We start from the raw sequence: 27232 nt of genomic DNA, 5'->3' as shown, positions 1-27232 counted from the left end.
TGCTTTTAAAAGGAATATTGATGTTTTTCTTTCCTTTTTTTGTGATATCAAATATTTGAGATTCAACAACAACTACAACATACCAACTACAACAATAACGACAAGTCTTTATCCCAATAAATGGGGCCAGCTATATAAAACCTTTTTCGCTTATGTCCTACTGAGTGTCATATTTTCATTTGAGATTCGTGCATGTAAATATAATAATTTATTTTTTAGAGATCTACCTACAGAAGAATTGTGTGGTATGAATGTAAATGCTCACAATCAAATTCATTAAACGCCTATTAATACAACAAAAAAATTATTTTTTAAATCAAATAAAAAAATATAGAAATAAAGGAAGATTAAATGTAAAATACATATATTATAAAATAATTTTGAAACTGTTTTTTTAAAAAAAAAAGGATCATTAACATGCTTACCACACATTTCTTATACATTTACATATTTGTCGAGAAATTAAGGCGAAGAAAAACAAAAATCAACACAAATCCAGAAGAACACCAAGAAATTTAACGAAATTCGCCAAAGAAGCCTACGTCCTCGGGAGCAGAGCGGCGACTCCTTTTTCAGTATTCAGAAAAGAGTACATAATACAAAATTCAGCTCTCAGAGTCTCACCTAGGCTTACAAACAGGACATATGTATAACCCTATTGTACAATATGTAATTACTTAAATTACTCCTGTAACAAACCGTGGGGTGCTACCCTCACTCCCCCAACCCATATAATAAAACTCCCCCGATTGGACGGATCCTCCAGTTCAGCTCCAGCATCTGTCCCATTTATGATATATGAACCATACCTTACAATATCTAATTCTTAAAGTTTCATATTTACATATATAACACTCAAATCTTTGACATCAAATAAAACATATGACTATTACTAATCATTTAAAAGAGAACAAAACATTTTTCATGCATAGCTTTATGAAATCAAAATGATATACATGTAATATCAAATTTTTGGGGTTCAATACGTAAATGAATAAAAATTGTGGGGTGTGTATGTACATTTCCCTTTTTAAACTAATCCATAGAACCACATATTACCTGAGCACAATATATTCACTTATTGACAAAAATCAGCATTAAAACCTTAACAAATATCACCAGAAATGTTGCAGCTTGTCCTGCATATAAAAGCATTTTCTGTAGTACTGCTTATAAAAAAGTAATTCCAAAGTCTTTTTAGTATAACTATAGTTATTGCAGTTATGCAACAAAAGAATGAGCTATATATATATATATATATATACAGACACACAACAACATTATGAAATTACATGTCCATCATGCAACAAAAGACTTGTGAAATATTGTTTCCGCCAAGTGGATAAAAGCCGAGGCCAAAAAATTTCTAATGCTTTTCAACAAAAATGTAGCCCAAATTATTCAACAGAAACCCCAAGAACTCTAAACTCATCAGTCAACCAATCTAAAATCCTCAACATCACATCTGTCCATTTGGGGAAGACGAGGCAGCGAAGTTTTTGAGCGACAAAGGAGTTAAAGTGGGCGAATCAAGCTCTTCATTCGAGTTAAGATGACTATGGTGAACAACCTCTAACTGCTTGTTAACTATATCTAATGTTGTTCTTTGACCTCTGTAAGGTATAGAAAAGCTTCTTGGAACAAAAGCCGGAGGAGCCGGGAGCGGCGAAGCTGCCACCGCCGTTGGTAATGAAACAGGGAAAGTTCTCCCTGTCTGAATCTCCTGAGCTCTGGAGGTCAAAGGGGCGGAATGAGTGGCGAAATTGTTAGGTGTTCCGGATTGCGGCCAAGAGATTGGAGGTCTAGGAAGCTCATGAAGAGCATTAATCTTTAGAGGTGATGTGAGAGCTGATGAGTTGGTGGATGGTCCTGATATGTTAAGAACTGGGGAATGGGATGCAGAATCCTCTGCTTTGGGGAAGCCATAAGAGGCAGGAAATGGTTTGTTTGATCCGGATTTTCCAGTTATTGGACCTGAGAAGGCTTGTAATTTCATCAGTTTGGGAGGAGCAGATGGCGTATTTGGCGATCTCGTGGGGCTCGGCAGCAAGTTCTTGTCTTTTGAATCAAGCGGTTTATGAGGTTCAATTGGAGATATGAGTTTTTGTTCAATTTGAAGACCAGGTTGGGTTTTAGGAAGGTTTGAAGAAAATGAGATGTTTGTAGAGACTGATGATGCGGAGTTCTTCGCTTCAAGTGGCGTTGGAAGGGCGTAGGTGTGATACTTCCTCGTGGATTGAGTTGATCTCTCTTTCGTCTTTTCGGATAAATCAAAACTAATATCTCCAAAAATTGGGGCTGATTGGCTGCTTAGAGTTGGCCTTTCATTGCGAAGTAGCGGCTCAGGCTGTTTTTTTGGTATACTTTCCTGCTTTGGACAGATAAACAAGTTCATGTAAAAAGAATGAGGAAATCATATAGGAATAAACCAGATTGAATTTATGAATTTTAAGTAGCAAGTATAGGGTGATAATGATGACCCAAGTATTTTGTTTAGAAGAAAGAAAGATAATTAGAAAATTTACATACATAGCACACAGGTTTTGTGCATTTACAAATCTCACACATAAACCTTTATATTTACATATATACCACTTTGGCGTGTTATACTTGCATAAAAAATTGTGTATTTCATTTTTTTAAAAGCGGTAATAGCACTATTTTTTATGTGATATTAAAGATTTGATTGCTACGTGCACAAAATGTGACAGTTTAGGTTTGAGATATGTAAATACATAAGAATTGTGTGCTATGTATGTAAATGCCCCCATTGTTCATTAGGAATAGCCAAATATGCTCATAAAACAGAGGGCATAGAATTGCTCTTATGCACATTTCATGATTTGGTTCGACAATAAAAATCCAAGATCTGCTATCAAGATTTGAATTAATAAATATTGAAGTAATTTCAGGGGTGAAATTGATCACACCACATGTAGTAGTGGTAATAAAAGTATAACCAGAGACAACCAGAAAAACAATCAGAATAAATAATTACCCATAATGGTGGAACTTAACAAGTGAGAACTTGTTAATATTTAAAAGGAACATTTACTTGCGTACAACTCAATTCCTATGTATTTACATATCTAACGCTTAAACATCAATTTTTACATGCATGCCGCCTTACCTATGCTTGAAAATTTGCATTTTCACTTTGTAAAAGTAAAAATTGTGATAAGTTTCATGTGATATGAAAGATTTGGGTGGCTTAAGTGAAAGAAGTTCAGGTTTTAGATATGTAAATAAATAGGAATTGGGTGGTATGTATGTAAGTGTACAGTATCACCAATATGATCTAACTATTCAAGTAATTCAATTTGGGCATGCTTAATATCTCATAAGTAAACTCTAAGGATTCAAAAAAAGGCAGCGAAAGAGTGGAAAACTTAAACAGGTTTCATGTCCTTCGAACTCCTTAACATTTATGAATCAGTTCTCCTTCCAAATTAATTTTTTAATTTGTTTGAATGTAACAAAAATAAAAAATAAATTTATCATCACTTTAGTTTTTCATTTACTGTGCAGACTTTCATTATTGATTTGGATAAATGATTTCATGATGAGTTCAATGAAAATTTTCTTGCAACCATTTTCCGCTCCGTAGTCATCTTGTCATGAGAATTCTGAACTCGGGTTCTCAAGGATTCATTATTATGCATTTTTATTTTTTTCCTCCCTTTTCTTATTGATTTTTTACTATTTCATTGCACACTACAAAACAAAAATTCAGTGGAACCCACAGTTGTTTAGAACTTGACGATATCTTACCTGCAGAAGTTCTAAAGATGATCGCTTTGCTGGCGTACTGTCAACTTGATCTAGCTGCATGCAAAAACAAATGTAAATGTTATGCCTAGCATCATAATAAAGTTGAGGTAACAGAAGACCAGAATTGCAAATATGAAAATTTAAGCTTCCTTTTTCTAGTTCCATAGAGATTTAAGATTGTTTCGGAAAACTCTTAGGCGCCATTTGGAATCACTTTTTGATTTTTATTTTATTTTAACAGAACATGTTTAACATGTTTGATTAAGATACGATTGTTTTGAAAAAAAAAAATTTAACATTTGAAAGTTATTTTTGAGTGTGTACAAAAATATGCTAATTTATTTATAGAAATAAAAAAAATAAGAATATGTTATAAATACACTAACCATCGTGTTTTTAAAAACAAAAGAAATAACAAAAAACAAAAATAACAAATAAAATTGATACCAAACAAGTCCTTAGCATCATTTCACATGAAAAACTTTCCTTCAATGATAATGCGTGTTGAAAAACAATGAAATGCTTTACACTGATGCATGAGAGAAACACTTTAAGAAAAAAATTTGTCAAAATAAACAGAGACAACATAAAAAAAATATCTGCAAAATAGAATATGTTCTTCCACCTCCATCAAATTCACAGAGAGAGCATTGTAACTTTGTTCATTCAGCCCATAATCGAAATCAAGCTCTCCATCATTGCTGCTATCGGAACAAAAAGAACCGCCATCATCATCAAAATCTGTGTAATCATCTTCCAGTCCACGAAAATGATAATCAATATGCCGCTGTTCTGACACAGCTTTAACATGCGGTTCAATCAACTCCAATGATTTGAGCCCTTTCCTAAAGAAATTCAACTGAATTCCAAGCAGAAAAATGTATAAAAATTTAAACTTTGGGGGACAAAAAGTAGAATTTTCAACATCCGAAACAGTGAAAAAGCACCTGTGCGGCATGGTGTCTAGCAGCCTGAGTGAGAAGACTTCTCGATTGACCCTGTTTCAATGATTTTAAGCGAAATATGAAAAGGTTCGCATCTTCCTCATAATCCTCTCGAGCAGCTTGAAGCTGTTGCAGTGTGACTGCGTCCCCTTTAGAATTTCTCAATCTTCCTTTCACTCGAGGAGCAGTTAACATCAGTTTATAATATTCTCTGCACAAATGTGGCAAATTTGAGAAAAAATGGAAAATAATCAAATATGGCCAACCTAAAAAAGAGTTAATAAAGTATACCGCTTATCATCGCATTGTTGTTTCATCTCCTGCATGAGAAAATGTAGATGAATATTAGAAAATTACAGAAGATTCCCTTCGAGAAAAGATGTATATACCCCAATACAACAGAAAAAATCTGAAGTACACAGACAATAAGCATACCACCCAATTCTCTGTAGTTACATATCTAAAACCTCTTTCATATCAAACGAAAGATACAACCTTTCTAACTTTTAAAATTGAATACACATTTTCATCCATACGAAAAAGGTACGAAGGTTAAAATTGAAGTAAGGTGTAGATATGCAAATATATAAAAATTGAGTGGTATGTATGTAAATCTTTCACTTTTTTTTTTCTTTAAACATTTCTGCATATCTAAGGTCAATTATGAACAGGATCGGGTCATAAATGAAATTCATGAAGTCATAACAAGAAACAGAGCAGTTGGAGGTAACAAAAATAGCACTGATTTCCATGTTTCACATCCTCTAACAAAGAAATCAATAAAAAACTCTCCCTTTTTTCTCCTTTCAACAGAAAATATCGAAAACTAACTATGAAATGTGAAATGAAACGAATAGTATCAGAAGAGCAAACCTCTACAACTTGAAGTTCACTCAGAAGGCACTCTGATGGTGTTGTAATGGTTTGGATAATATGAGTACGCTGCACATATATAATAAGAAGCATTGGCACAATGCACAACAAAATTTTAATAATTTAGGATAATTATTGAAATTTACATAATTATCAACAAGTTTCTGAAGTTCAAATTGTGCTTTCCCGAGCATTAATAAAACCCGACCTGCAAGTATTAGAAAATTGCAAGATATTAAAAAAAAATTAATTTGGAGAGAAGATACCACCGTCTGATTATTACTAAAAATTGGAAACTGCAATGAAAAGATACAGCCAGAAAAAATTAATGTACAGCCCTTACCACTATCTTCATCATCAAGCAATGCAGTCTTTTCAAGCAGGCATGTGCCCATCTCACGTAGAGCTTCAGAAAATTCTGCAGTATGATTGTGTAAAAAAAAATTATTCAAGGAGAAAAAGGAAATAAAATCTCAAAAGTTAAGGGGTGCCTATAATGTAACTCCGAATGAGTAAAAGCTTACCATATGCACTATTTGCAGTGGCTGCGGCTGTCGATAGTAAGCCATCATAACAGCTCTTCATGTCTTGCATGTCCTATAAAAGAAACCATCGTTAAGTTTAGGAAGCCAAAAATGATTTAAAAAAAAATAAATAAAAAAAATCAAAAGAATTGGTTCCCTTTATTTTGATGAGCATCACTGAATAACTTTTTGGGTGGCCATGTTATATGAATTTAAGTTCTAGGCAGAAAAAAGTAAATGATAACTAAGTTGAAGAAAGGATAATGATGAAGGTGATGCTTGGAAAACTCAAAAAAATGGATTGGAGAATAATTTATACGAGGGACAATAGTAATTTATAGAGAAAAGTGTCAAAATATTCCCACAGCTCTTTGCATGGGAGTCACTTTTGTCCCAAAGTCTATAAAAGAGTGAATTTAGTAACATAATCATTTAAAATCGATTGAAATAGCCCCCACTAATAACTATTTCAGCCTCAGTTTACATAGCCTAGGTACTAACTTTAATAGAATCTAAGATTAAAATGATCACATGTAAACTGTCAATGGACTATTTTAACATTCCACTTGTAATTTATATTAAAAATAAAGTAATTGAAAGTAAATTTAAGTTGCTGAACATGCACAATTAAAGATAAAAAAACACCATAAGATAGGTTGATAAAATTAGTGTTGAAGAACAAATTTGTTTTAGAGCACAGAGTAGAAGTGCTTGTTGTAGATATACTTCTTTTCATTTTCAAAAAACTTGGAAATGGATCCAATCATGTTCTTTGGGGCCATAAAGTTGAAATGGCCATACGCTAAATCAAGGCCAAAATGGGAACATAGTGATTGGACTCAAACTAGGTTGTATACGAGTCCAGACAAGCTCGAATCGTCCCTGTCTTGAGCTTGACCTTGATTAATCAATTAAATTCAAGCTCGAGCTTACTTCTACGAGTTCAAGCCTACTTGTTTAATATGAAAAAAAGAAAACAATTTTAATTTACGCTAGTATTATAATAAAATGAGCAATTATGAGATTAAAAATAAAAAAAATATGATATAAAAAAATATCATTTTTAAAATATTTTTAATAATTTAAAGCTAATTTAGAATTTTAATGTGTTTTAGTACATTTTAAATTAATATTTTTTAAAAAGAGCTGGCTCACAAGTTAGCGAGATGAGTCGGGATTGACTTGAGCTTGGCTTGTTAACTTATCAAACTCAACTCAACAGCCCCTTATCGATCCGAGCCCGAGCCAGCTTACCAGTCAGCTTGGCTTAATTACACCCCTAGCTCCAAACATTTAACATCTCTTGATCGAGACATAATAAACATCTGACATAAATTCAACCATCTGAGAGCTATTTCTCAAACTAATGACCGTAATAACCATATCCAATCACAAAATTGGCATGTTAGCAATGCCCGCATACAATTCATTAACTATGGGAGCGATTTGGTGAAATCTCTGAAAACAACATTACTGAAAATAATTCCCAAAAACCTAGCTGTGAAGTTCGATTAGCGATTGAGTTTATATAAGGCATTTTTTTAGTAAGACATTCTTAACATGCTAACAACTTGACAGAGAAGAGTCCTAAACCTAATCTAATTAACTGCATTAAATACATATGTTGAATCCTAGATTGCCTCTTTGTGAACACATCTCAAGAGTTAGAGTCGTGTGAAGGAAAGTAGAATGGATTGAGACTTTACTGTCGAGAGAACCTGGAGAAAGTCCAAACGGCATGCCCCTATTTGGTTGTCCTTTTGTTTCTTATTTATAAAAACGTATTTTGTACGATAACAGAAAGAAGAGAATAGTTATTGAAACTGTTCTAAATATAATGAATGCTCTGATTAATTATATGGATTTTATATCATATTTGTATTACAGTTTGAATTCTAGCAGGGTGATAACTGACCGGCCTTGCCTGAATTCGACAAATTGAGACGACCGACGAAGTGGCGACCGACCGAGTGTTGATGAGCCATCATGGTAAAAAGTGACTCGGTCGATTAGCCGTGGTCGGAGGTTCCCACGTGCGCCCTGGTTTGTAGGTCGGTTGATGGGTCGATTTATTAAGCATGTCTTGGGCCTTCGTCGCCTCAGTCGGATCTGTGTGCCCGACCTATAAATAGGATCAGGGGTCGCTTCTTCCAGCTTTTGCGTTCTACCCTTCTAGTTTTCTTATTCCTTCTCCTTCATTTTCATCTGTTCTTTTCGTTCGATTGCGATGGCCCCAAAATATTCTCCAATGATCTTCAGCACCGTGTGGGCGGCCAATTCTTCTTCTTTGACGAACCTTAAAGTGAAGAATCTTTAGAAGCGCTATGTGTCGGGTGCCCAGATCACCCTCTGCAGGATGTTCGCCACAGAGCACCCGACGGACGACATGAGCCCTGATTTGGTGATCTACCAGGATCAATTTAAGTACGGTCTCTGGTTGCCCCTATGGTCGGAGCTTAGGAGAGTGCTTACTAAATATAGGATCATTCTGGCTCAAGTTCTTCTACACTCCATCACGACTACCGTGAATTTCGTCATATTTTGTCGTCGTTTCAGTATCCCCGGTCGATTGACACCTTCAGTCACTACTTCTCCTTCAACGTCGGCAAGGAAGGGTTTGTCATGTTTTCGCCAGAGTGTAAACTTCGCTTGCTCGACATTAAGAATAAGATCAAGAGCTAGCATAAAAAATTCATGGTCGGCTCTACATCTGGCGACTGAAAGATCGCCCTTCACCCGCGGGAGGTAGCAGGTAGCAAGCTGAGGGCCTTACCGATCAATCTGCTAGACATCCAGGAGGTGTTGGAAGAGAGTGTGATGTCAGTCTTTAAGTAAACAACAATAAAGGACGGTGAATCGGGTAATGAAAGGGAGAATGACCCCGGGTGACTTGAGAGCTTCTGACGCCAACAAAAATGCCAGAGCAAAAGCGAAGGAGGAAAAGCAATGGCAGAAGTTGAAGGTTGATCCCTCCCTTCATACCTTTATGACAGATAACATTCTTGATGTTATGTGTCTTAGTATCGGGCGATTTATAACTTTCATTTTTGAGACAACGGTAGTCGTTCAAAACATGGTGACCGGTGAGTTAACCATAATTGTGCGATCTCATTCGGTTATTGCAGGGTAAAGCAAAGGTGTGAGAACGAGCTCTGTGGAAACTCTGAGGGAGGTTGCTACTGTAGATCCTTCCTCCGTTGCGCCAAGTGAACCGATCGTCACTTCTTCGCTGATTGTCCGGCCCGCTGCTCTACACATTCGACATGGGTTGCAAGGGCCAAGGCACTAAGTTTCCTCAGGCTCTGCTTCTTCATCTAGCTCAGAACATTCGTTTGTCTCTAGAGGGAGAAACCGTTCACCAAGAAGAGGAGCCGACAGAGGGTGTTGATGTCCCGACCCTTCCCTCGCTAAAGAGAAAACGAGGGGACCCTGGTTGACGCTCACTGAAAGGAGGTGAGGGATGGCTATGGATGGTTGATGACGAGCGGGTCAGCTTGTTCGATGTCTTAAGAACATCCCTTGTCGGCCGATACTCAACATATGTAGCCTCTTCTGGCGAAAACAACTTGGTCTTCGGCTTTTTCAGTTGGAGCTCAAAGAACTTTCTTATGAGTAGGGCTGTGAATTTGGCTCGTTGTTAGTGAACAACTTATGTTCGGCTCGCTAAACAGTTCGTGTTCGGCTCGTTCGTTAAGCTTAACGAGCCGAACACAAATAAATTTTTAAGCTCGAAATATAAACGAGTTAAACACAAACAAACATTTGTTCGCTCGAATTGGCTCGAAAAAAAATAAATAAATAAATATACACAAACACATATATAATACATATTAATAAAATAAAATATTATAAATTGTAATTAATTAAAACTTTTTAAAATAAAAAAATTTCTCAAATTTTAAAAATTTAAATCCTATAAATTATAATATATAACAAATTATTAATAAATATTACTTATATAAATATTATATATTTATATAATATATGTAATATAATTAATATAATATAATATATAAGTATAAATTTAGGGTTCGGCTGCTTCTCCCTCTTCCGACTCTTCTACTTCCTCTCAAAATTGCGAAAGGTGTTCGGCCGCGCTCCTTCTCCTCTAAAAATCACGAAAGTGTTTCAGCGGCGAGAGCTTAGGGTTTGTAGTTTGTCTTCCTCTTCCTCTTCCTCCTCTTCCTCTTCCTCTTCCTCTTCCTCCTCCTCCTCCTCATCTCCTCTTTCTACTCTTCCGAGTCATCTTCATCTTCCTCTTCCGAGTCATCTCCTCCAATTTTGAGCCGAACTCGAGCTGGAAAATATTATTCAAGCCGAACACGAACACACCGTTCACGAGCTATTTCGAGCACGAGCCAATATCGAACGAGCCGAACAGGCTCGACCTGTTTACAACCCTACTTATGAGCGACTTCTCGAGCATGCTGCTCGATTGCACCTGGAGGCAAGCCAGATTTTTGTCTCCTTAGGATTTGCTTTTATGAAAAAGGCAAACTCCCTGGCGGTAGCCAGGGAGAGCCAATCAAAGTCCCAACCTATCAAAGTTCCAAGAGGAAATTGCCGCCTAACCAATAAGCTCCACAAGGCTTGTGATAATCGGAACTTTGTTAGATTGATGCAACAGCAATCCGAACGAAGGGAAGAGCAGCTGAAAAAGGAGGTCTTCGAGCTCAGGGGGACATTGGAGTCAATTGTCCTCCACGCGGAGTTAGTGGGTCAACTTGGGTTGAGGATCGAGTACACTAACCGGCTGTTCGTTCATCACAGCTTTAACGACCCAAAGTTCCTCAACCAATCCAAATCCAGTACTTTGATACCCAATCGTCCTGTTGATCCCTCAGAAGAAAATGATTGTCGGGTAGTGTGAGTGAATTTCTCGACAATCATGGCGATGATCGACCAGCTACTCGGTAATGCCTAGGCTCCGTGAGAATTTTTTTTTTACTTGTGACATTGGCTTTTAGAGGGGCTTGCTCTAAGGTTAGCCTGTTGATTCAAAAAAATCAATATGACCATCCCTGGTCGGTTGACTCTTATTTCTTCCGTTTGCTAACGCCTAGTTGTCGTTACAGTGGATATCAGTTCCAATTGATTATTTCTCCCAACACAAATCTTGTCATTACCTGCGAGAGTGATGACCAGGGCTTTCGAGATAACTTTCGCTCCCCTTTTGCGGATCTTGTGGCTAGCAATGAGAGAGTCATCCTTAGGTAATCTATTGTCCAAATTCCACATCGACTCGCGACCGGAAGGTATCGAAGATTTCTAACTGATTATGCAACAGCCGATCGATTTCCCTAGAATTGTTGCTTCCATTGGTTTTTCTAGACCTCCCGGGGACTTGACCTGGCTTTGTCCGCTCGCACGAGTCTTCATCCCTTTGTTGCCCGCCAGTTAAGGAACTTGTCGACATCTGTATGGGGCATCCACTTAGGACTTCTGGGGAGATCCCTGCTGCTCTTTGAGGATCTTGTCGATGGGGGGGGGGGGGGCGGCCCAAGTGGCCCTCGCCCGCACGACGCCCCAGGTGCCCTGACCCGTAAGTCTTACGAGGGCGTTTGGAACGAGTGATGGCCCGACTTTATTTATTGTCATGTGATCTCCAACTACCGCTCTTAGCGTTTGGACGTCGTAAGTCCCCGAGTTTATCCAGTAAGAGTTTGAAAACACACCTGGCCAAGCCCAGTTCCCTGAGTCCCGAGACCACTCTGCGTTTAATGTTTTTTTTTAATCAACAATGCATTAAAAGTTGCTTAATAGCGATTCATTTCCTTTTCTGGAAATGAAACGAAGGGATGCCCCATCAATGAGCTAAGTCAGTGACTTTTCGTTAGGTGGTCTCCCCACCTTGCGAACAGTGGACTTTTCAACATAAAGGTGGGGAGGTTTAGGGTGTTCTTGCCTTTTCAACATGTGTGTCGAACTTACAAAGGTGGAATCCGACGACTCCTCACACAACCGGTGGTGGAAAAGTTTTTTCATTGATGCAGGTTCTTGTCGTCTTGCGGCCATTGCCCTCATTTTAACCTTTTTTTCAGTGATTCGTGCAAAGAAGGGGAGGGTTTTTTGCGAGTTAGGCGTCGAACCTTGCCTAAGTCTAGTTAGATGTCCGAGAGAGAACCTTCCTGCAAACGAACGGGGTGAACTTCTGGAGGGAAGCTAAAACTGCCTCAAGAGGACAATGCGTCCGTTCGGTTGTTGTTGTTGGTCGTGTGGGGCTCATTATGTCTCTCGATGCCTCCTTACGCGAGGTTCCGAGAGAAAAACATGACACCTCTGGTGGCAACCGATTTTGCTCCCGCTCATTATGTCTGTCTAGGATCGCGGTAAATAATCAGAACCCTACGGGAGTGTGGGCAAGGATTTCATTCGCTCACAGTCGCATTCTGCTTTCCAAGCTGAGGCTTCAGGGCGTGAAAAAATTCTTAGGCCCCATAGGAAGAGACCCGTGCTAGATCTCTGGGAGGGAGGTGACTACCCAGACAATGTTTTGACCTCCCCCCTTTTTCCCCCTCTGGCCCAAGAGGGATCCGAAGGAGTAGTACGCTACGGGTGTTTGCGGCGAGGGCTTCCCTTGTGTACAGAATACAAGGGCATTTAGCTCTCTTTCATATCTTTGGGCGGCACTTTGTATGCAGGGGAAGGTTGTGGTGAGGAGAGTGGGTCAAGCGGAATTTCTTGGAGAGAGCCGATCGGGTCCAACCAACCTCTGAGCCGTGGTGGCGCCCTAAGTAGAGGGGTGCGCTTGTTTTTTAAATGATAGGGTTCTCTCTCCTTAGTTGTGTCAATTGTTACTCATACTATAGACCGTAGAAGTCTTCTACTTGTTGCTATCGAGCAGAAAATCACCTTCATAGCTTTGACCTATCACGGGTTTAGAGACACGGTTTCTCATGATTGACATTGAATTGTTGGTTGAGCCCTTAGCTTGAAGGAAAGCTTCGTTTTATTTGAGATTCGTGCCGTTAGCTCTGGAGTATAAAACATCAATCAATTTACTTAAACTACTTTCACAGTTCAGCCAGACGCAGTAATGAATTTATGATCACCAAAACAACAAGTTAGCTCAGTTCTTCAATTAAAAAAAGCAAAGCGAATAAAAAAAAAAGAAAAAAACATAATCAAGAAGAAGAAGAGGAGGAAGAAAAGGAAGAAGTGAAACTCATCCTCATCCAACTCTATCACTCTAGCAAACCCTAAAAAAAACCAAAACCCAAGAAGCCGCAATTACCTGTACAGCCTGAACGAGCTCATCCAGCTTCGCCCTAGGCTGATGCTCCCTCTTCTCCCTCAGCTCGCTCCTTTGGAGCCCCATCCCCCTCAGCTTCCTCAACGACGATCTCATTCCCCAAACCCCCAACCGCGACCAAGAAAGTAAACAGAAAGTTAAAGCATACGCAGCAGAAGCTATTATATTGACCAGACAGAGGAGCAAATCCCTTCGAGAAGAAGAGAGAGAGAAGAAGGCTCCTTCTCGCTCCACTCTCTCTCTCTCTCTTCTTCCCTCCCCTCCCCTCCCCTCCACTCTCTCTCTCTCCCCCCCTCTGTGTTCTCACCTTTCTGTGTACTCCTCGGTTTCAAAATCCTTCAATGTTCTCCGCTGACCGCCCTCTGGTCAAAAGCAGATAATCTCACGAAGCAAGAAATGAAGGCTGAGAAACCTGGCGGAAGATGCACTTCAATTTGAAGTAATTGAGGGTGAAAATATCATTAGTCACCATTTATATTTTGATTTTATTGCCATTCCTTGTACACTCTTTTCAATTTTTATATTAATTGTTTTTTTTTTTTTTGGCTTTCTTATTTTATTTATTTTTCATATTAAAAAAAAAGTGAAATTCACATTAACATTGATTTTTAAAGCATTTTATATGTTTAAATGCAAATCATTTGATATAATTATTACACTTAAATATTAAATAAAAAATATAAAACACTAAATATTAAATAAGTAAGTACTTGAAAAATCATATTATATGATATTTATTTAAGTCACCATCTAAAAATTAATAAAAAAATTCTAACAACAACCATACAAAAAGTTTAGACTTGCAGTTGAATTTTTCTAAAAATATACTACTTAATCAATATTATGTTTTATCGTGTTACAATTTTTATCTTAATATAAATGATTGACTAGGCTATCATGTGAGTATCCAACCACTCCTACTGTGTCTAATAATTCACGTACCATTCTTCTTAAGACTCACGTTGCCAGAAAATGATTCAAACTTTTAACCTGATGAGTCTTACACCAGAAAAATATTTAGGGACGTCATTGCGTATGAAAGTTAGTTAGAGGGCATTGCAGAGTTATGTCGTTGTTATTTGGATTAATATCCTCAATAACCTCAAGAAACTCTCTAATAATAAGAAAAAGATGAGCGCTGATCATATGCACGGAAAAAGATGGGAGGTTATTCAGATGTTATTGTGGTTAATATCTCCAATAACCTTTTAATAACCCCCAATAATTGGAAGATTATTTAGGGTCATATGCACGCAGAATTGCAGGCGTATGTCAATCAACAGGCCGAAGTACGAGGCGTGTATATATATATATATATATAAAATAGAGAAAGAGAGAGAGATTATTTATTATTATTATTATTGTTTTTTCATAGTGGACTAGTAAAAGATACCATGACATAACAAATATGAAAAGCTCCTTAACCGCATTGACATCGGAATCCAATTACAATAATTGCAGTGAGCACCAAAACTTAATAGGCTGAATTTTATATTTTAAAAAAAAATTAAAAAAATAATTAATTATGTTACGGTAAAATTTATAATAAAAATTTGCTATGAAGTTATACTTTAGCTGAAAAAATTATATTTATACATATTAGATAAACTTATATTTTATTTTACATGGCAATCAGCCCAATAAGTACAAACAATGTTTCGATGTTTCTAATACATTTAATTACAAATACTTCCAATATTAATTTGGCAAATTAAAATGATTTATTTTATGTTAATTAAATAACATAAAAATATCATATATTATTTTGAGCAATTCAGCGATGGATACGTTTTTCTTTTTTATAAAATGATCTTATAATGAGCGGGTCAATATTTTGCGCAGACACGCACATGTCGTACGGCCCAATTTACATGTATATATCTTAAAGGTGAAAAAAGAAAGCTTTTATAAATTGCAATGAAAAGAAGCCACTTTTGAATTTAAGGAAATAATTTAATTTTTTTAAGTAGATGAAGTCAGTTTATATTTCAATTAATTTAGCAAAATTGATACCTTAGCGATTTAAAAATGCATGCAACATCTTTTTCTTGTTTGTGATATGCTTAATGCTCGCCACATCTTTATAATGTTTCTAGAGAATGGAGAGAAAAAATGAGAGGAAATGAGTATATTGAATGTTCGTCCTCCCATATTCTGTTGATGCTACTCTCATTTATCGATAGGGGCGTAAGACATGTTACAGAGTACAAACAATTCAATCAATGTGAATATCAAGATATATAGTTTAGATTCATAATTTTCTTTCATCTGGCTTTGTGAAGATAAGCCATATGGACTAGCACGTTTTACCCATGTTGATTTATCTTTACTAGCTAGTTAATATAATTTCTTCTTTGCAATGCCTCTCTTGGGTAAAAATTCCCTACATAAACGGTTCATCTTTTGTGCTATGTCTTCAACAACACATATGTCGGCCTATTTGGCCCCAAGGCTAGTTGGCAATGTCATTCTAATTGTCTAGGAGAACTCATCATAGAGCTCACTGCATGTGTCTTGCATATTGATTTTTTGGGCAAGTTGGCTCAACCATCTTGGTCCACTATCATTGGTCGATAACTCTGGATGAGCTGCCTCTATGGGCATTCTAGTCGATTGTCATAACTCGGCCTAGGAGATTGGAGTTAATCAAAACTAAAACAGATGATCAGATGGTAGTACCATAACAACCTAATACTAACAATAATCCCTATAAATATCTGACAAAAAAAAACCACTAATTCACAAGATATATAAAACATTTTCTGACAAATACATAAGATCATCCAGGTTGAAATGTTGATAAAAATAAAAGTGATTAAACTTAGAAACCAAACAATCTGCTACTTATATCCAACAACTAACCCCATTCTGTAAGTGAACTCTCTTATATCAATCATATTAATCTAACAAACTTTTCTTTTAGAAAAATATTTAAATAACATATTAAGTTTACATCAACATGATGAATATTTACAATACTAGTATACATTAAATAATTATGCAAATAATTATACATAAACGCTCAAAAGAAGCTTAATTTATAAAATAAGCTTCACATTTTCATTTAAAGTAAAAAAAAACAATTATTAAATTATTTTTAGTCGTTTATATTTTACATTTCTACTCTTTTAATAAATAATCTCAGATGGATCTTAAAAAATTTGTACCATTTAAGATATAATCATTTTCATTTTTATGCCCGAGTACAGAATTGTCCCCAGCTAATACCATAAGAGAGTGACTCTTAATAAGATATATATTTATTTCTCTATTTAATCACTTTGTTGATCCTCTACCTAATATTATCCTTCAACCAAAACTATATATTATTTCTTAAAATTTAGACTTTAAAAATATTTATACATAAAAAAAAAAAACTCTACCTCAAATATTCTTTTTTTCTTTCTAAAAAATTAACAATCCTAATATTAACACTTAAATATTTATAATTAAATTAACTATAAATGAATTTTCAATTAAACACTAACCCCTATTGTCATTAACTTCCTTCTTCCTCCTAACCCTAGCCTTAATCTGCCTTTGATTCTTGATTTAATTAAAAAAAAAAATTATTTAATTATTTAACACATTTTCAATTTACCAACTATTATTAAGAAGTGAAAAACCTCGACTTATCTCAATTATCTCCTCCTCTTTTTCACAATCACCGATCTCGTTCTTCTTTATCCTTTAATTTAATTGATTCTCAACTTTAATCATTGTAATTAATACATTAAAAGTTGATATTAATTTAACATTATTTTTAATTAAAATAATTAATATAACTAACAACATAAAACCCATTAACTCTCACCACACACCCCTACCCGCACATTGCAGTCTCTTCTCATGCATGTGTCAAAGCCGTACGCACGAGCCTACGCTCTTTGCATAGATGTCAGCTTACTAGCTAGTCGCCCGCCGGTGATGATTTCATGCAAGCAAAAATGATGTTTTTTACTTCATGGCTTCAATGCAGAGTGTCACCATCTCCCTAGCTTTAACCCACTTACTCTATGCTTATTTATTTTCCTCTGATTCAAACTAGACAACTTTCTTATGTCTCCCATTGTCGAAATCGTCGAGAAGGTTTCCATTCGAATGACTACTACACTGAGCTACCTTCCCTGATTGACTCGCAGGCTTGCATCACAGCTAAAACTCGTTCTAAAGGTTTGGCTATATGACACAATTTCTTAAAGCTACATAGGGTGATCAAATCCTCTCTAGTAGTGCTCTTTAATCATGTAGGCCTCTAACAATTATCACATCATACTATAACCACTGAGTCACATTTTGATCTACACTATGTCAAGATAGAGTATACTTCTTTGGACTGGACTTTAGCGACTCTAGCATTCATCATATCTTCAATGGTCAACTTTAATACCTCTACATGCTAGAATTCTCTTGATCCCTTGAACCGTAGCTCCTAACAAGATCTTCAATACTCTTATTAAAAATTGAGCTACCCTATGAATCAAACTATCAAACCCAAAATTATCCCTACGATCTCTTCCTCCGACTAAATCCTATGCCCTAACCAAGGATTAATCAAACTGTAAATGCTAGATCACCCTGATTTATAAATACAAATAGCATACCTCCAGCCATTGAATTTGTAAATCGTAATGCACCGCCATAAATCTCGATGAAATTAAATAACCGGAGACAGAAAAGTAGAGCTAAGGAGAGCCCAACAACAGAAGACCGGGAAACCTGACTACCTAACCGAACGTAGCAATCTGAACTGAAGCCAAAGCTGACTATATGCAACCATCCGAGCAAGGCGTCCAAGAGGTAGCTCGTGTGACCAAGAAAAGACAGATAGACACATGTGCCAACTAACATAAGAAAGTCCATTGAAGCTGACAATCAACCTTTCGATAGATCAGACCCGAGAAAAGACTTAAATGATCCATACCATCAATCATACCACAGACGCCTGAGAGGCTTATCATTCTTTTAGGGACAAAAAGGTAACCAAGTCACAAGACATCAAAATCATCCATTTGGTTCTCCTTATTAGGAAGTGAGCTACATTTCAGCTAAAGTGATCCTCCCTTTGTTCGATAACCTACCATCACTCGACCAACAAGAGCTCCCCATTAGACATCAAAGGTTGACAGTCAGACTAGATAAGTTGATCGACAAAGTTTAACCAATCGAGCCACAGTCCTGCCAACACGAGTTCATCGAAGCCCGACTGACAATCTTGACTCAACATAAAAAAACATAAGGCCTTGCCAAACCAAGAACAACTGAGCTCAAACGATCGAGTCAGAAGGTAAAAAGCCATAGGCTCATACATGCAAAATAAAAGCAAAGACAAACATATAACTTCACATATTGTAACCTCTTGCTTATAAATAGAAAATCATTCTATGAAATAGAAAAGTCGTTTTACAGTTCATTATTGTGCACTTTCCCTCACAGAAACAACAGGATTCAACATAATTAATATCATTTTTCACTGATTTTGAAATCTTCTAAATCTTTTTGACTCTTCAACTAATAGCCTACTTGCATAGATACCCAAATAAATATACTCTTTAACTTTTAACTGCCGCCCATCACATCAAATCTAAAACAGAAAAACTTATGAAAACTTCAAATTTTCAGTTCTCATAACTGTTTTCACATTACTCAGAATGTGTAACATTGGACCACTTAAATAATAATAACAATATCATTATTTCTAAAAGGAAAATTCTGAAATGCTAACATTTTATCTATATCAATGCACTGCATTGGCATATTATTTGAACAGAAACAGCATGTTAATTGCTAGCCAAAAAAACATATAAATATATCTCACGTTAATGTTATTTAAGCAGACATACTTCATGTCAGTCTGTAACATTTAAATTTCAAAGCCTGCTCTGAAAATGTACAGATTCAGCTGCAGCTAAGCTGCTGCAGAATTTGGCACCACCCGATAGCAGGCCCTCTTTGCAGCACGAACAATATCCTCAACCTAAAAGATTTTAAAAGAGTACATTAAAAATTGTAGATTTTGACTTTTACTAATGTTTTAGACATAAGACTAAGTTTAGAGAATGATTCAGTTAAATGATATATCATCAATTCAGTTATGAGTGTCAAATCGGATTTGCATTACAAGTTCGGGTTTGACTCTGAAATTGTTTTATCAAAACCCAACCCTAATATTAAGCGAGTCAGAAAGTTTAACCTGAACCCGACCTGATTTCAACCCACTGACCCAAACCTGATGTATAACACATTTAACATATGATATAACAGTCATTCGAGCTGATTTCGCGTCAATCTCTTCCTTTGGCTCGAAATCCTAGGTTAAATTGAATACACGTGTCGGGTTATGATTAAACCTAAAATGTCGTGATCCGAATCTGATTCATATATTAAGTAGGTCAGAAGGTCAAACCCAAATCCCGCCTGCCTTCAACGCACTTACCCAAACACAACCCGCATAATCCGTTTGACATAAGCGATATTCGAGCCAAATTACCTGTGGCACTGCCAGCCTTTCAAGATTTGGAGCATAAGGCATTGGAACATCAGCCCCGGCAATCCTTTCAACTGGTGCATCAAGATATTCAAAGCTCTCCTCAATCACTGAAGCACTGTAAAAGAAACAAATATTCACATAAGCTGGTGTAGTGTTATATACCACCCCAATTCCTATGTATGTACATATCTAAACCCTAAACTTCATTGTTATAAACATCAATGAGAAGGGATATTTCACCTTTTTAAAGTTACAATGGTGATATTGTTGATGTGATATGAAAAATTTGAGCGTTATATATGTGAAAAGCAAAGTTTAGGTGTTAAATATGTAACGAAGGAATTGGGTGATATGAATGTAAATGACCCAAAAATCAAGGGGGCCTTTACATACATAGCACACAATGCTTATATATTTACATATCTCATGCCTAAACTTTCATATTTACATAGAATATATTAATATTATCATTTTTTAAAAATCAAATGTATATTTTCATGCATAAGTTTAAAACACCAAAATGCTATGCATGAAAATATGAAAGTTTAAGCGTGAGATACGTAAATACATAAGAATTTTGAACCACGTATGTAAATTTCCCATTAAAAAATATCGGCCTTTCTTGATGCAGCTAACCAGATTTCCGCGCCAACACCGTGCTGCGGGAACCCTTCTTCGACTGTCACGAGCCGGTTTGTTTTCCTGACTGAAGCATTTATCATGGCTCTATCTAGTGGCCTAATTGAACGAAGGTTTATAACCTTCATCTCTTAGAGTTAACTTTGTTGAGCAAACAAATAAGGTATAAGAAAATGCTAAATATCCTAACTAACAATTCTTACCTCAGCACTAATTCCATCTTTTGCTAATATCTCTGCAGCCTGATTATAATCACAGAAACATAGTTTAGATGCCAGATTAACATATAACCACACTGATTCACCAGAAGAAAAAAAAAATAGAAGATTGAAACAAAATGGATTCAACAACAGCCAAAAAAAAAAAAAAAAAGGGCACATTCACACAAACACCCATCCAACTGCTATGTATTTACATATCTGATTTCTAAACTTTAGCTTTTATATTTATAACACCGAAATCTTTCATATCACATCAAAAATACCACCATTTTAGCTTTTGAAATGTGAAATATATCTTTTCATGCATAGGTTTAAAGTACTAAAGTGTCGTGCATGTAAATACAAAATTTTAGTTGTGAAATATGTAAATACATAAGAATTGTGTGTTAAGTATGTAAAATTCCCATTTCAAAAAAAACTTGAGTATAGTACCAAGTAAAAGTAAAAATGCGTACGACAACACTTATAGTGCCAAGTAAGAACGTATGCAGCAGAACTTAATACAATGCATTGATTGGAGACTCACGATCCGAATGTGCCACACATTCTTTTAGAGGCATTTACATGCATACCATCGAATTCCTATGTATTTACATATCTAACATTTAAACTTTGTCTTTTACATTTATACTACCGGAATATTTCATATCACAGAAAAACTACCTCAAATTTAACTTTTAAAAAATGAAATACACCTCATACATAGATAAGGTGGCATATACGTAAAAATTGAAGTTCAAGTGTTAGATATGTAAATACACAAGAATTGAGTAGTATGCATGTAAATCTTTCATTATTCTTTTATAACAAGTAATAGAGAATTGAGATACGAAGACATTGAATTATAACCTCACAATAAGAGGACAGCGGAAAAGATTCTCTCAACAATCCTTCTGTAAGGATATCTATGGTGTATTGATGGCTAGGAATTATAAAGAATGTAAATAATTAATGCTTCAAGTATTTGCTTTATTAAGTGCTGATCAATCTCGACATTACTGGTTATAATTATTGCTACAAGTGATTTTCTTAAAAATAGCATTATTCAAGAGCAACTTCTTAAGTAACTCAACATTAAGAGTGACCTATAGATGTTTCTATAGTGCTAAGAGCATAAAATGGCTTACTAAACTCACAACAATGACTACGTCAAGTCTTGTGTGAAATAAATAAATTAATTTCGCGCAAATTTATGGTAACAAGTGATCAAGTTCTCCATCTTTGTCTTCACGCAAATTTATAGTGATAAAAGCATAAATATATTTACTTTGAGACACCATATTGTTTTTCTTTGAAATCTTTTATTTTCATCTCTAAAAAATATTTGAAGTCTCCAAAATTCTTACTGCTTTAGCAAACCAACTTCAGCAACATCATCACCGGTCAACATGAAGTCATCACTAAAAACAATAAAGATTGTTACCTTCTTTTCAATTCAATGTTTCAAGAATGTATTCGGATGAAATTGGGCATCTTTATATATTTGATTTTTATAGGTTGGTTAAAATTTTCAAACATAAATTGAAGATCGTTTAAGTTTAGATGAAATATCTAATCCTTTCGAATCAAAGAAGGGGTTCCTTGTAGAATTCTAGCTACAAAATGAGATATGCATTTCTGATAACCAATTATCCCTTATAAATAATTGCAATAGATAGTGTTATCCCTTATAATTAATTGCAATAGATAGTGTTATCCCTTATAATTAAATGCAATAGATAGTAAGATGAATATACTATTCAATTTTGTTACAAGTACAAATATTTTGAAGTAGTCCATGCCATAGGTTTGAGCACACCCTTTAACTCTCAAGAGCTGTCTAATTTAAGCTTTAATGAAAACACCCACTTTTAACCAAATGTAGGCTTCTCTTTAGGCAAGTTCACGATTACACAATAGAAATTTCAATAGAGAGAGCAAGAAAAGTGGACGAAAAATTTTAGGACACAAACTTCGACATGGGATGACAAGATTGGACTTACCGACCTTAAGGAGTGGAATTTCCATGAAAAAGGATATTTAGTCACAGATTCACTTTAGGTTGAAGTCAAGACTTTATATAAAACATTCGAATTGTTCGCCATGAGATGGTGGATTCCTTGGTAATGTTAGTCCAAATATATTGACCATGCTTGTTTCACTACTTCATTTGGCATAATCATGATGGTGTATTAGGGTTCATAGACAGTCTCTAGGAGCTAAAATCAACGGTAACATACCGCTTTCATTGTTTAGAATACCAGAGCACTGATTTTAATTCAAATTTTGAGAAGGATTCTCCATATTTGAATTGGTTTACAAACACCCACCCACACTACTTGAAAGGAACATGAAATTTTGCAATAGTTTGTTGGAAAGCCGGTTGTTTGCTGATGGTTCAGCCGAAACTATAATTGTCGTACACAATTACAAAATTCCACCAGGTCGTTTAGACCAATCCTAGAATTTGATACAATGAAGGTTGGAGAGTAGTATATTTTTTAAATTTCTTATTAATCAAGAACAATAATACTATATTTTTAGGATATTTGATATCCTTACAAATTTGATTTCTATATTAACTTGAAAAAAGAAAAAAAATATATAGAAATTTAAAATTCAAATAAAAAACAATCTTTGAATTAATCATGATAATCATTATTTCATTTCCTTCCCAAAAAAAAAAAAAAACATCCCCATGCAATGAACAATTTCCTTCTTCTCCTAATTCAAAGAGCACCCGTTTTGGATTCTCTCCGTACTTGCTCACTATAATTATCATCATTAGCCTTATCTCAACTAATTGGGACCGCACGAACATTCAACTTTGCAAATATCTTTTTTCACGATTTCTATCCAATTTATCTGTCTCAACCCTTTAGTACCCAATCCTTCCACTTTATTTTTTAATACCCACATTAAAATTAAAACAACTACCTTTAGAGAAATTTACATAAATAACACACAATTCTTATCTATTTAAATATCTATGCACGAAAAGATGTATTTCACTTTTGAAAAGATAGTGATGGTGACATTTTCTATGTGATGTTAAGGATTTGAGTGGCATGCATGTAAATATAAATATTTAGGTATTTGATGTGTAAATACATAAGAATTGTGTGGTATATAACTACTTTATTTTCAATAGATACTACTCCAAAGACACATTTAGCGTGATCAAAGCCATAGATGATAACAGCACCGCTCTTACTTCAAAAGCCAAGTAGCAGTTGTTTACGATAATAAAAAGTGATCTAAAACTTCGGAAAGCCTGATTATGAAATGTGAAACCTTTACCAGTTCCCACCTACTCAAAGCTTGAGAGAATGAGTCGGTCCCATTCTTGAGAAAATGAAAGGTATCATTTATCATTTAAGAAGAATAGAGGGAAATGAGCAGTCCACAATTAAGACTATGAAAATCTTGTTTAGATGAGAAAAGAGGCATTAATTCCCTTAATTGAAGCACAAACACTTACCAGAGCTAATATTTGATTCTAATGTAGTGTTGTTAACTTGATTCTTATCTATAAAAATATGCTTAACCTAATTGTCTGCTAATGAAGTATTACGCGCTGTACTTTATTGAAAAAATCTCATAATCATGGTGCTTGACAAACAAACTAGAAAGGATAATAGTTTTAATGTCGGAAGAATAGAAATGATGATTTTGAGCTGAGAAGCTTCTGTGAATTTCATGGTGCATTTGCTAAAGATAACGCTGTAGCCATAAGATATGTAAAGAGTGCATTCTTTCATTAATTCACTGTGAGTAAGAAGATGGCTTCTCAACAAAACCAACTTTGAAAATAACTAGGAACACCATCTTATAATTAAGTCAAGTTTCGATATATCAGTGGAAAGCATTTACCTCAATTGATGCAATTTGTAGAATTCTGTAAAGAATTTTATTTCTCGTTCACTCTAATCCATGACATTTTATTATATATATATATATATATAAAAAAAAATTGGAAAGCCTGCACTTATTCTCACAGAAGCTGAAACCGGTGCTCTCGCGTCCTCTTGGCGTTTTTCTCTAGTGGAGAAATTCCTTTATGATCACCCAAAACTGGAGATTATTAGGAAGAAGTTTGACACTATGAAACTATTGGGCAGTTGGAACATTGGTCTACTTGACGATAGACATATAATTATTCAGCTATCTCATGATGTTGACTACATTCGCATTTTCTCTCGAAAAGTTATCAAGATTGACAATCGTTTTATGAGCATTCTAAATGGAGTGGACTGTCAGTTTTGATCCAAAAGCGGAGTCCCCTATCATTTCTGTTTGGATAAAGTTTCCGGGGTTAAAATTACATCTGTTCAACATGGAAATCCTCTACTCTTTAGCAACTGCTTATGATAAGTCTCTCAAGGTGGATAGTCCTACGCTTATTATCATTAGACTCTCTGTGGCTTGTGTGTTAGTTGAGAGATATATCAATCAACCAGCTCCGGATGAGATATGAATTGACACTATTCCTTCACAACGGATATTAGCAAAAGGTTGAAATTGAACCACATCCTCCTTATTGCTTTCATTGTAGTATGTTTGGTCACAGCTCTGCTATTTGTTATTGTTTGCATCCTCATCTAAGGCTGAATATCACTAAAGAACATTCACCTATTATCCTTGTTGAAAAGATGCAACTCGATCATCTTCCCAACACCGCAGTTCCTAAGAAAGAACAACATACTACAGGTACAGATCCAGTTGTGCTCATACCACCCACTGTTATTGAAGAAGACTCACTTACATGCCAAGACACAAGAGAGTGCTCCTTTCATCCAATAACAGAGCATATGGTACAACATGTAGTTGCTTCTAATGTTCAACAATCTGCACATCTCCAACACACATTAACCCAAGATCAGGTGAGTCAATCTTCGGAAGAGGAATGACAGGTCTATTACAGGAGGAAGAAGAAGAATGGAGGCCGACTCCAGCTCGGAAACATATTGGATGATACATTGGTTACTACTGGCAATGACAATCATCTTACCAACTTATTAGTCTGCTCTTTTCCTAGAACCAGAGGCAGAGGCAAAACCAAATTGGGTTGCTCTCACCTGATTACTCTCTAGCCACCTGATACTATGTATTTTAGCATTTCTAGGGATTTTCTTTTTATCTCTAATGTATTTTCAATATTTTCTAGTTTTTGGAACCCCTTCTGGTTTTGGTGTGGGCAGGGGGTCATGTTTGGGCCCTCCAACACATTGTATCTGTATCTTTCTTTCTAGTTAATATATTAACATTTTTTTTTTGGGCTTTCAAAACATATATATATATATATATATATATATAATGAAAGGAAACAAAATAAGAATCCCTCCAAATAGGGAAGAACAAAAAAATAAGAAATATAAATAAAAGGAAACACAACCTGTTGAATATATTCTGAGAGAAGGAAATAAAATCCATTTTAATACGGCCTTGCACTTTCCTACACCCCCCTCAGGCGGGGTTATATGTATTGTACGAACAAAGTTAGAGCTTCAATTCAGCATAACAGGCCCTTGGTAGTACTTTGGTGAGAATAATAGCAATCTGAGATCGTGTGGGAACATGGTTGAGTTAAACAATTCTATTATTAACATTTTCTAAGATGAAATGTTGGTCAATCTCAAATTTATTTGTTATATCAAGATGCACATAATTTTTAGCTATACTAACAACTACTTCACTATCACTAAACCTCTTGATTGTGACTTTCATCTCAACCTTAAATTCCTTGGCAATCTGTGAATTCATATTCCCTCACATATTCCTAATGAAAGAGCGTGATATTCAAATTTTGCACTACTCCTAGAGACAAAAACTTGTTTGCTTCTTCATGTGACGAGATTGCACCAAATGAACGAACAACATCTAATGGTTGATTTCCTATCAGCCACCTCTCCTATCTAACTGGTATCGGTGTAAATCTCAATCTCATAATTTTCAATTCTTTTGAAGAGCAAATCATATCCAGAGGTCATCTTCAATTATCTCAAGATTTTGTTCACTACTTCTAGATGATCCTCATTAAGATTATTCAAGTGCAAGCTTACTACATGTCGGTCAACTTTTTCGATTAATAGATTTAGATTTTGAAAATATGAAAATATGAAAATAATTTTTGAAATTTAATTTAAATATAAGAGATATATATAGTTTGAGTTTTAAAAGTAGTATGTTTTAATTTTTGAAAAATGAGACCAAGTGGATCTCATTCGTCCAATAGTTTGCATAATCGTGTCTGATACCGCGAATACTACACCCTCCCGAAAGATAAGTGTAGACCTCGGCGATAGACCCAATCCTGCAAACTAAGAGATTTGTGACATCCGTTTGGTCTGCGAATCTTTTATATATGACCGACAAATTCCCCTATTTAATACAAAGATTAAATAGGGTTTATTTTACCTGGGTTCCAAGTTCCCTATAGAGGCAAGCCCCTATAGTTAATTACATCCCAAATGACGGGAGTCATTTGAGAAAACTCTCGATAATGATCAATGGTTCTAGTCTTCAAGAATTCAAAGTTT

The 27232-nt window shown here is 35.5% G+C and overlaps 2 protein-coding genes across 9 annotated transcripts in view; both read right to left on the bottom strand.

The window, feature by feature from the left end:
• Window positions 1-1237: 1237 nt before the first annotated feature.
• Window positions 1238-13650, bottom strand: LOC110025409 (uncharacterized protein At2g33490-like). 2 transcript variants are annotated; one of them, XM_020725868.1, is made up of 10 exons: window positions 13347-13650; window positions 6113-6185; window positions 5932-6006; window positions 5735-5796; window positions 5589-5657; window positions 5007-5035; window positions 4719-4926; window positions 4397-4630; window positions 3772-3825; window positions 1238-2371 (listed from the first exon to the last, which is right to left on the bottom strand). In XM_020725868.1, exons 1-10 carry the CDS (start codon window positions 13458-13460, stop codon window positions 1460-1462), a joined length of 1830 nt encoding a protein of 609 aa, XP_020581527.1. In that variant the 5' UTR covers window positions 13461-13650; the 3' UTR covers window positions 1238-1459. The 2 variants fall into 2 exon arrangements, with proteins under 2 accessions (XP_020581527.1, XP_020581528.1); XM_020725869.1 differs by having other exon boundaries at window positions 1239-2368.
• Window positions 13651-19071: 5421 nt separating this feature from the next.
• The window catches only part of LOC110025328 (pyruvate dehydrogenase E1 component subunit beta-1, mitochondrial), a 24753-nt gene continuing 16592 nt past the window's right edge, over window positions 19072-27232 (bottom strand). For 3 of the 7 annotated variants that reach the window (XM_020725746.1, XM_020725747.1, XM_020725749.1), the window contains exons 12-15: window positions 20697-20735; window positions 20491-20615; window positions 19855-19969; window positions 19076-19341 (exon numbers count right to left, since the gene is read on the bottom strand). In XM_020725746.1, the coding sequence (XP_020581405.1) occupies window positions 19273-19341; window positions 19855-19969; window positions 20491-20615; window positions 20697-20735 (348 nt within the window). In that variant the 3' untranslated portion in view covers window positions 19076-19272. Of the gene's footprint in view, window positions 19342-19854; window positions 19970-20490; window positions 20616-20696; window positions 20736-27232 lie in introns of all 7 variants that reach the window. The other 4 variants (XM_020725744.1, XM_020725745.1, XM_020725750.1 and 1 more) reach the window with 2 other exon arrangements.

Source organism: Phalaenopsis equestris, unplaced genomic scaffold (genome assembly GCF_001263595.1).
Source record: "Phalaenopsis equestris unplaced genomic scaffold, ASM126359v1 Scaffold000297, whole genome shotgun sequence".
Classification (NCBI taxonomy): Eukaryota; Viridiplantae; Streptophyta; class Magnoliopsida; order Asparagales; family Orchidaceae; genus Phalaenopsis; species Phalaenopsis equestris.
Note: the sequence above shows the minus strand (reverse complement) of the source record. Positions and strands in the feature narration are given on the sequence as shown.

What these genes read in the sequence shown, in the direction of transcription:
- LOC110025409 (XM_020725868.1), bottom strand. Translation starts at nt 13,460, where the DNA reads ATGAGATCGTCGTTGAGGAAGCTGAGGGGGATGGGGCTCCAAAGGAGC. An exon ending in CACTGCAAATAGTGCATATG is followed by an intron (nt 6,007 to 6,112) that starts GTAAGCTTTTAC and finishes ATCATACTGCAG; the next exon opens with AATTTTCTGAAGCTCTACGT. An exon ending in AGAAACTTGTTGATAATTAT is followed by an intron (nt 5,658 to 5,734) that starts GTAAATTTCAAT and finishes ATATATGTGCAG; the next exon opens with CGTACTCATATTATCCAAAC.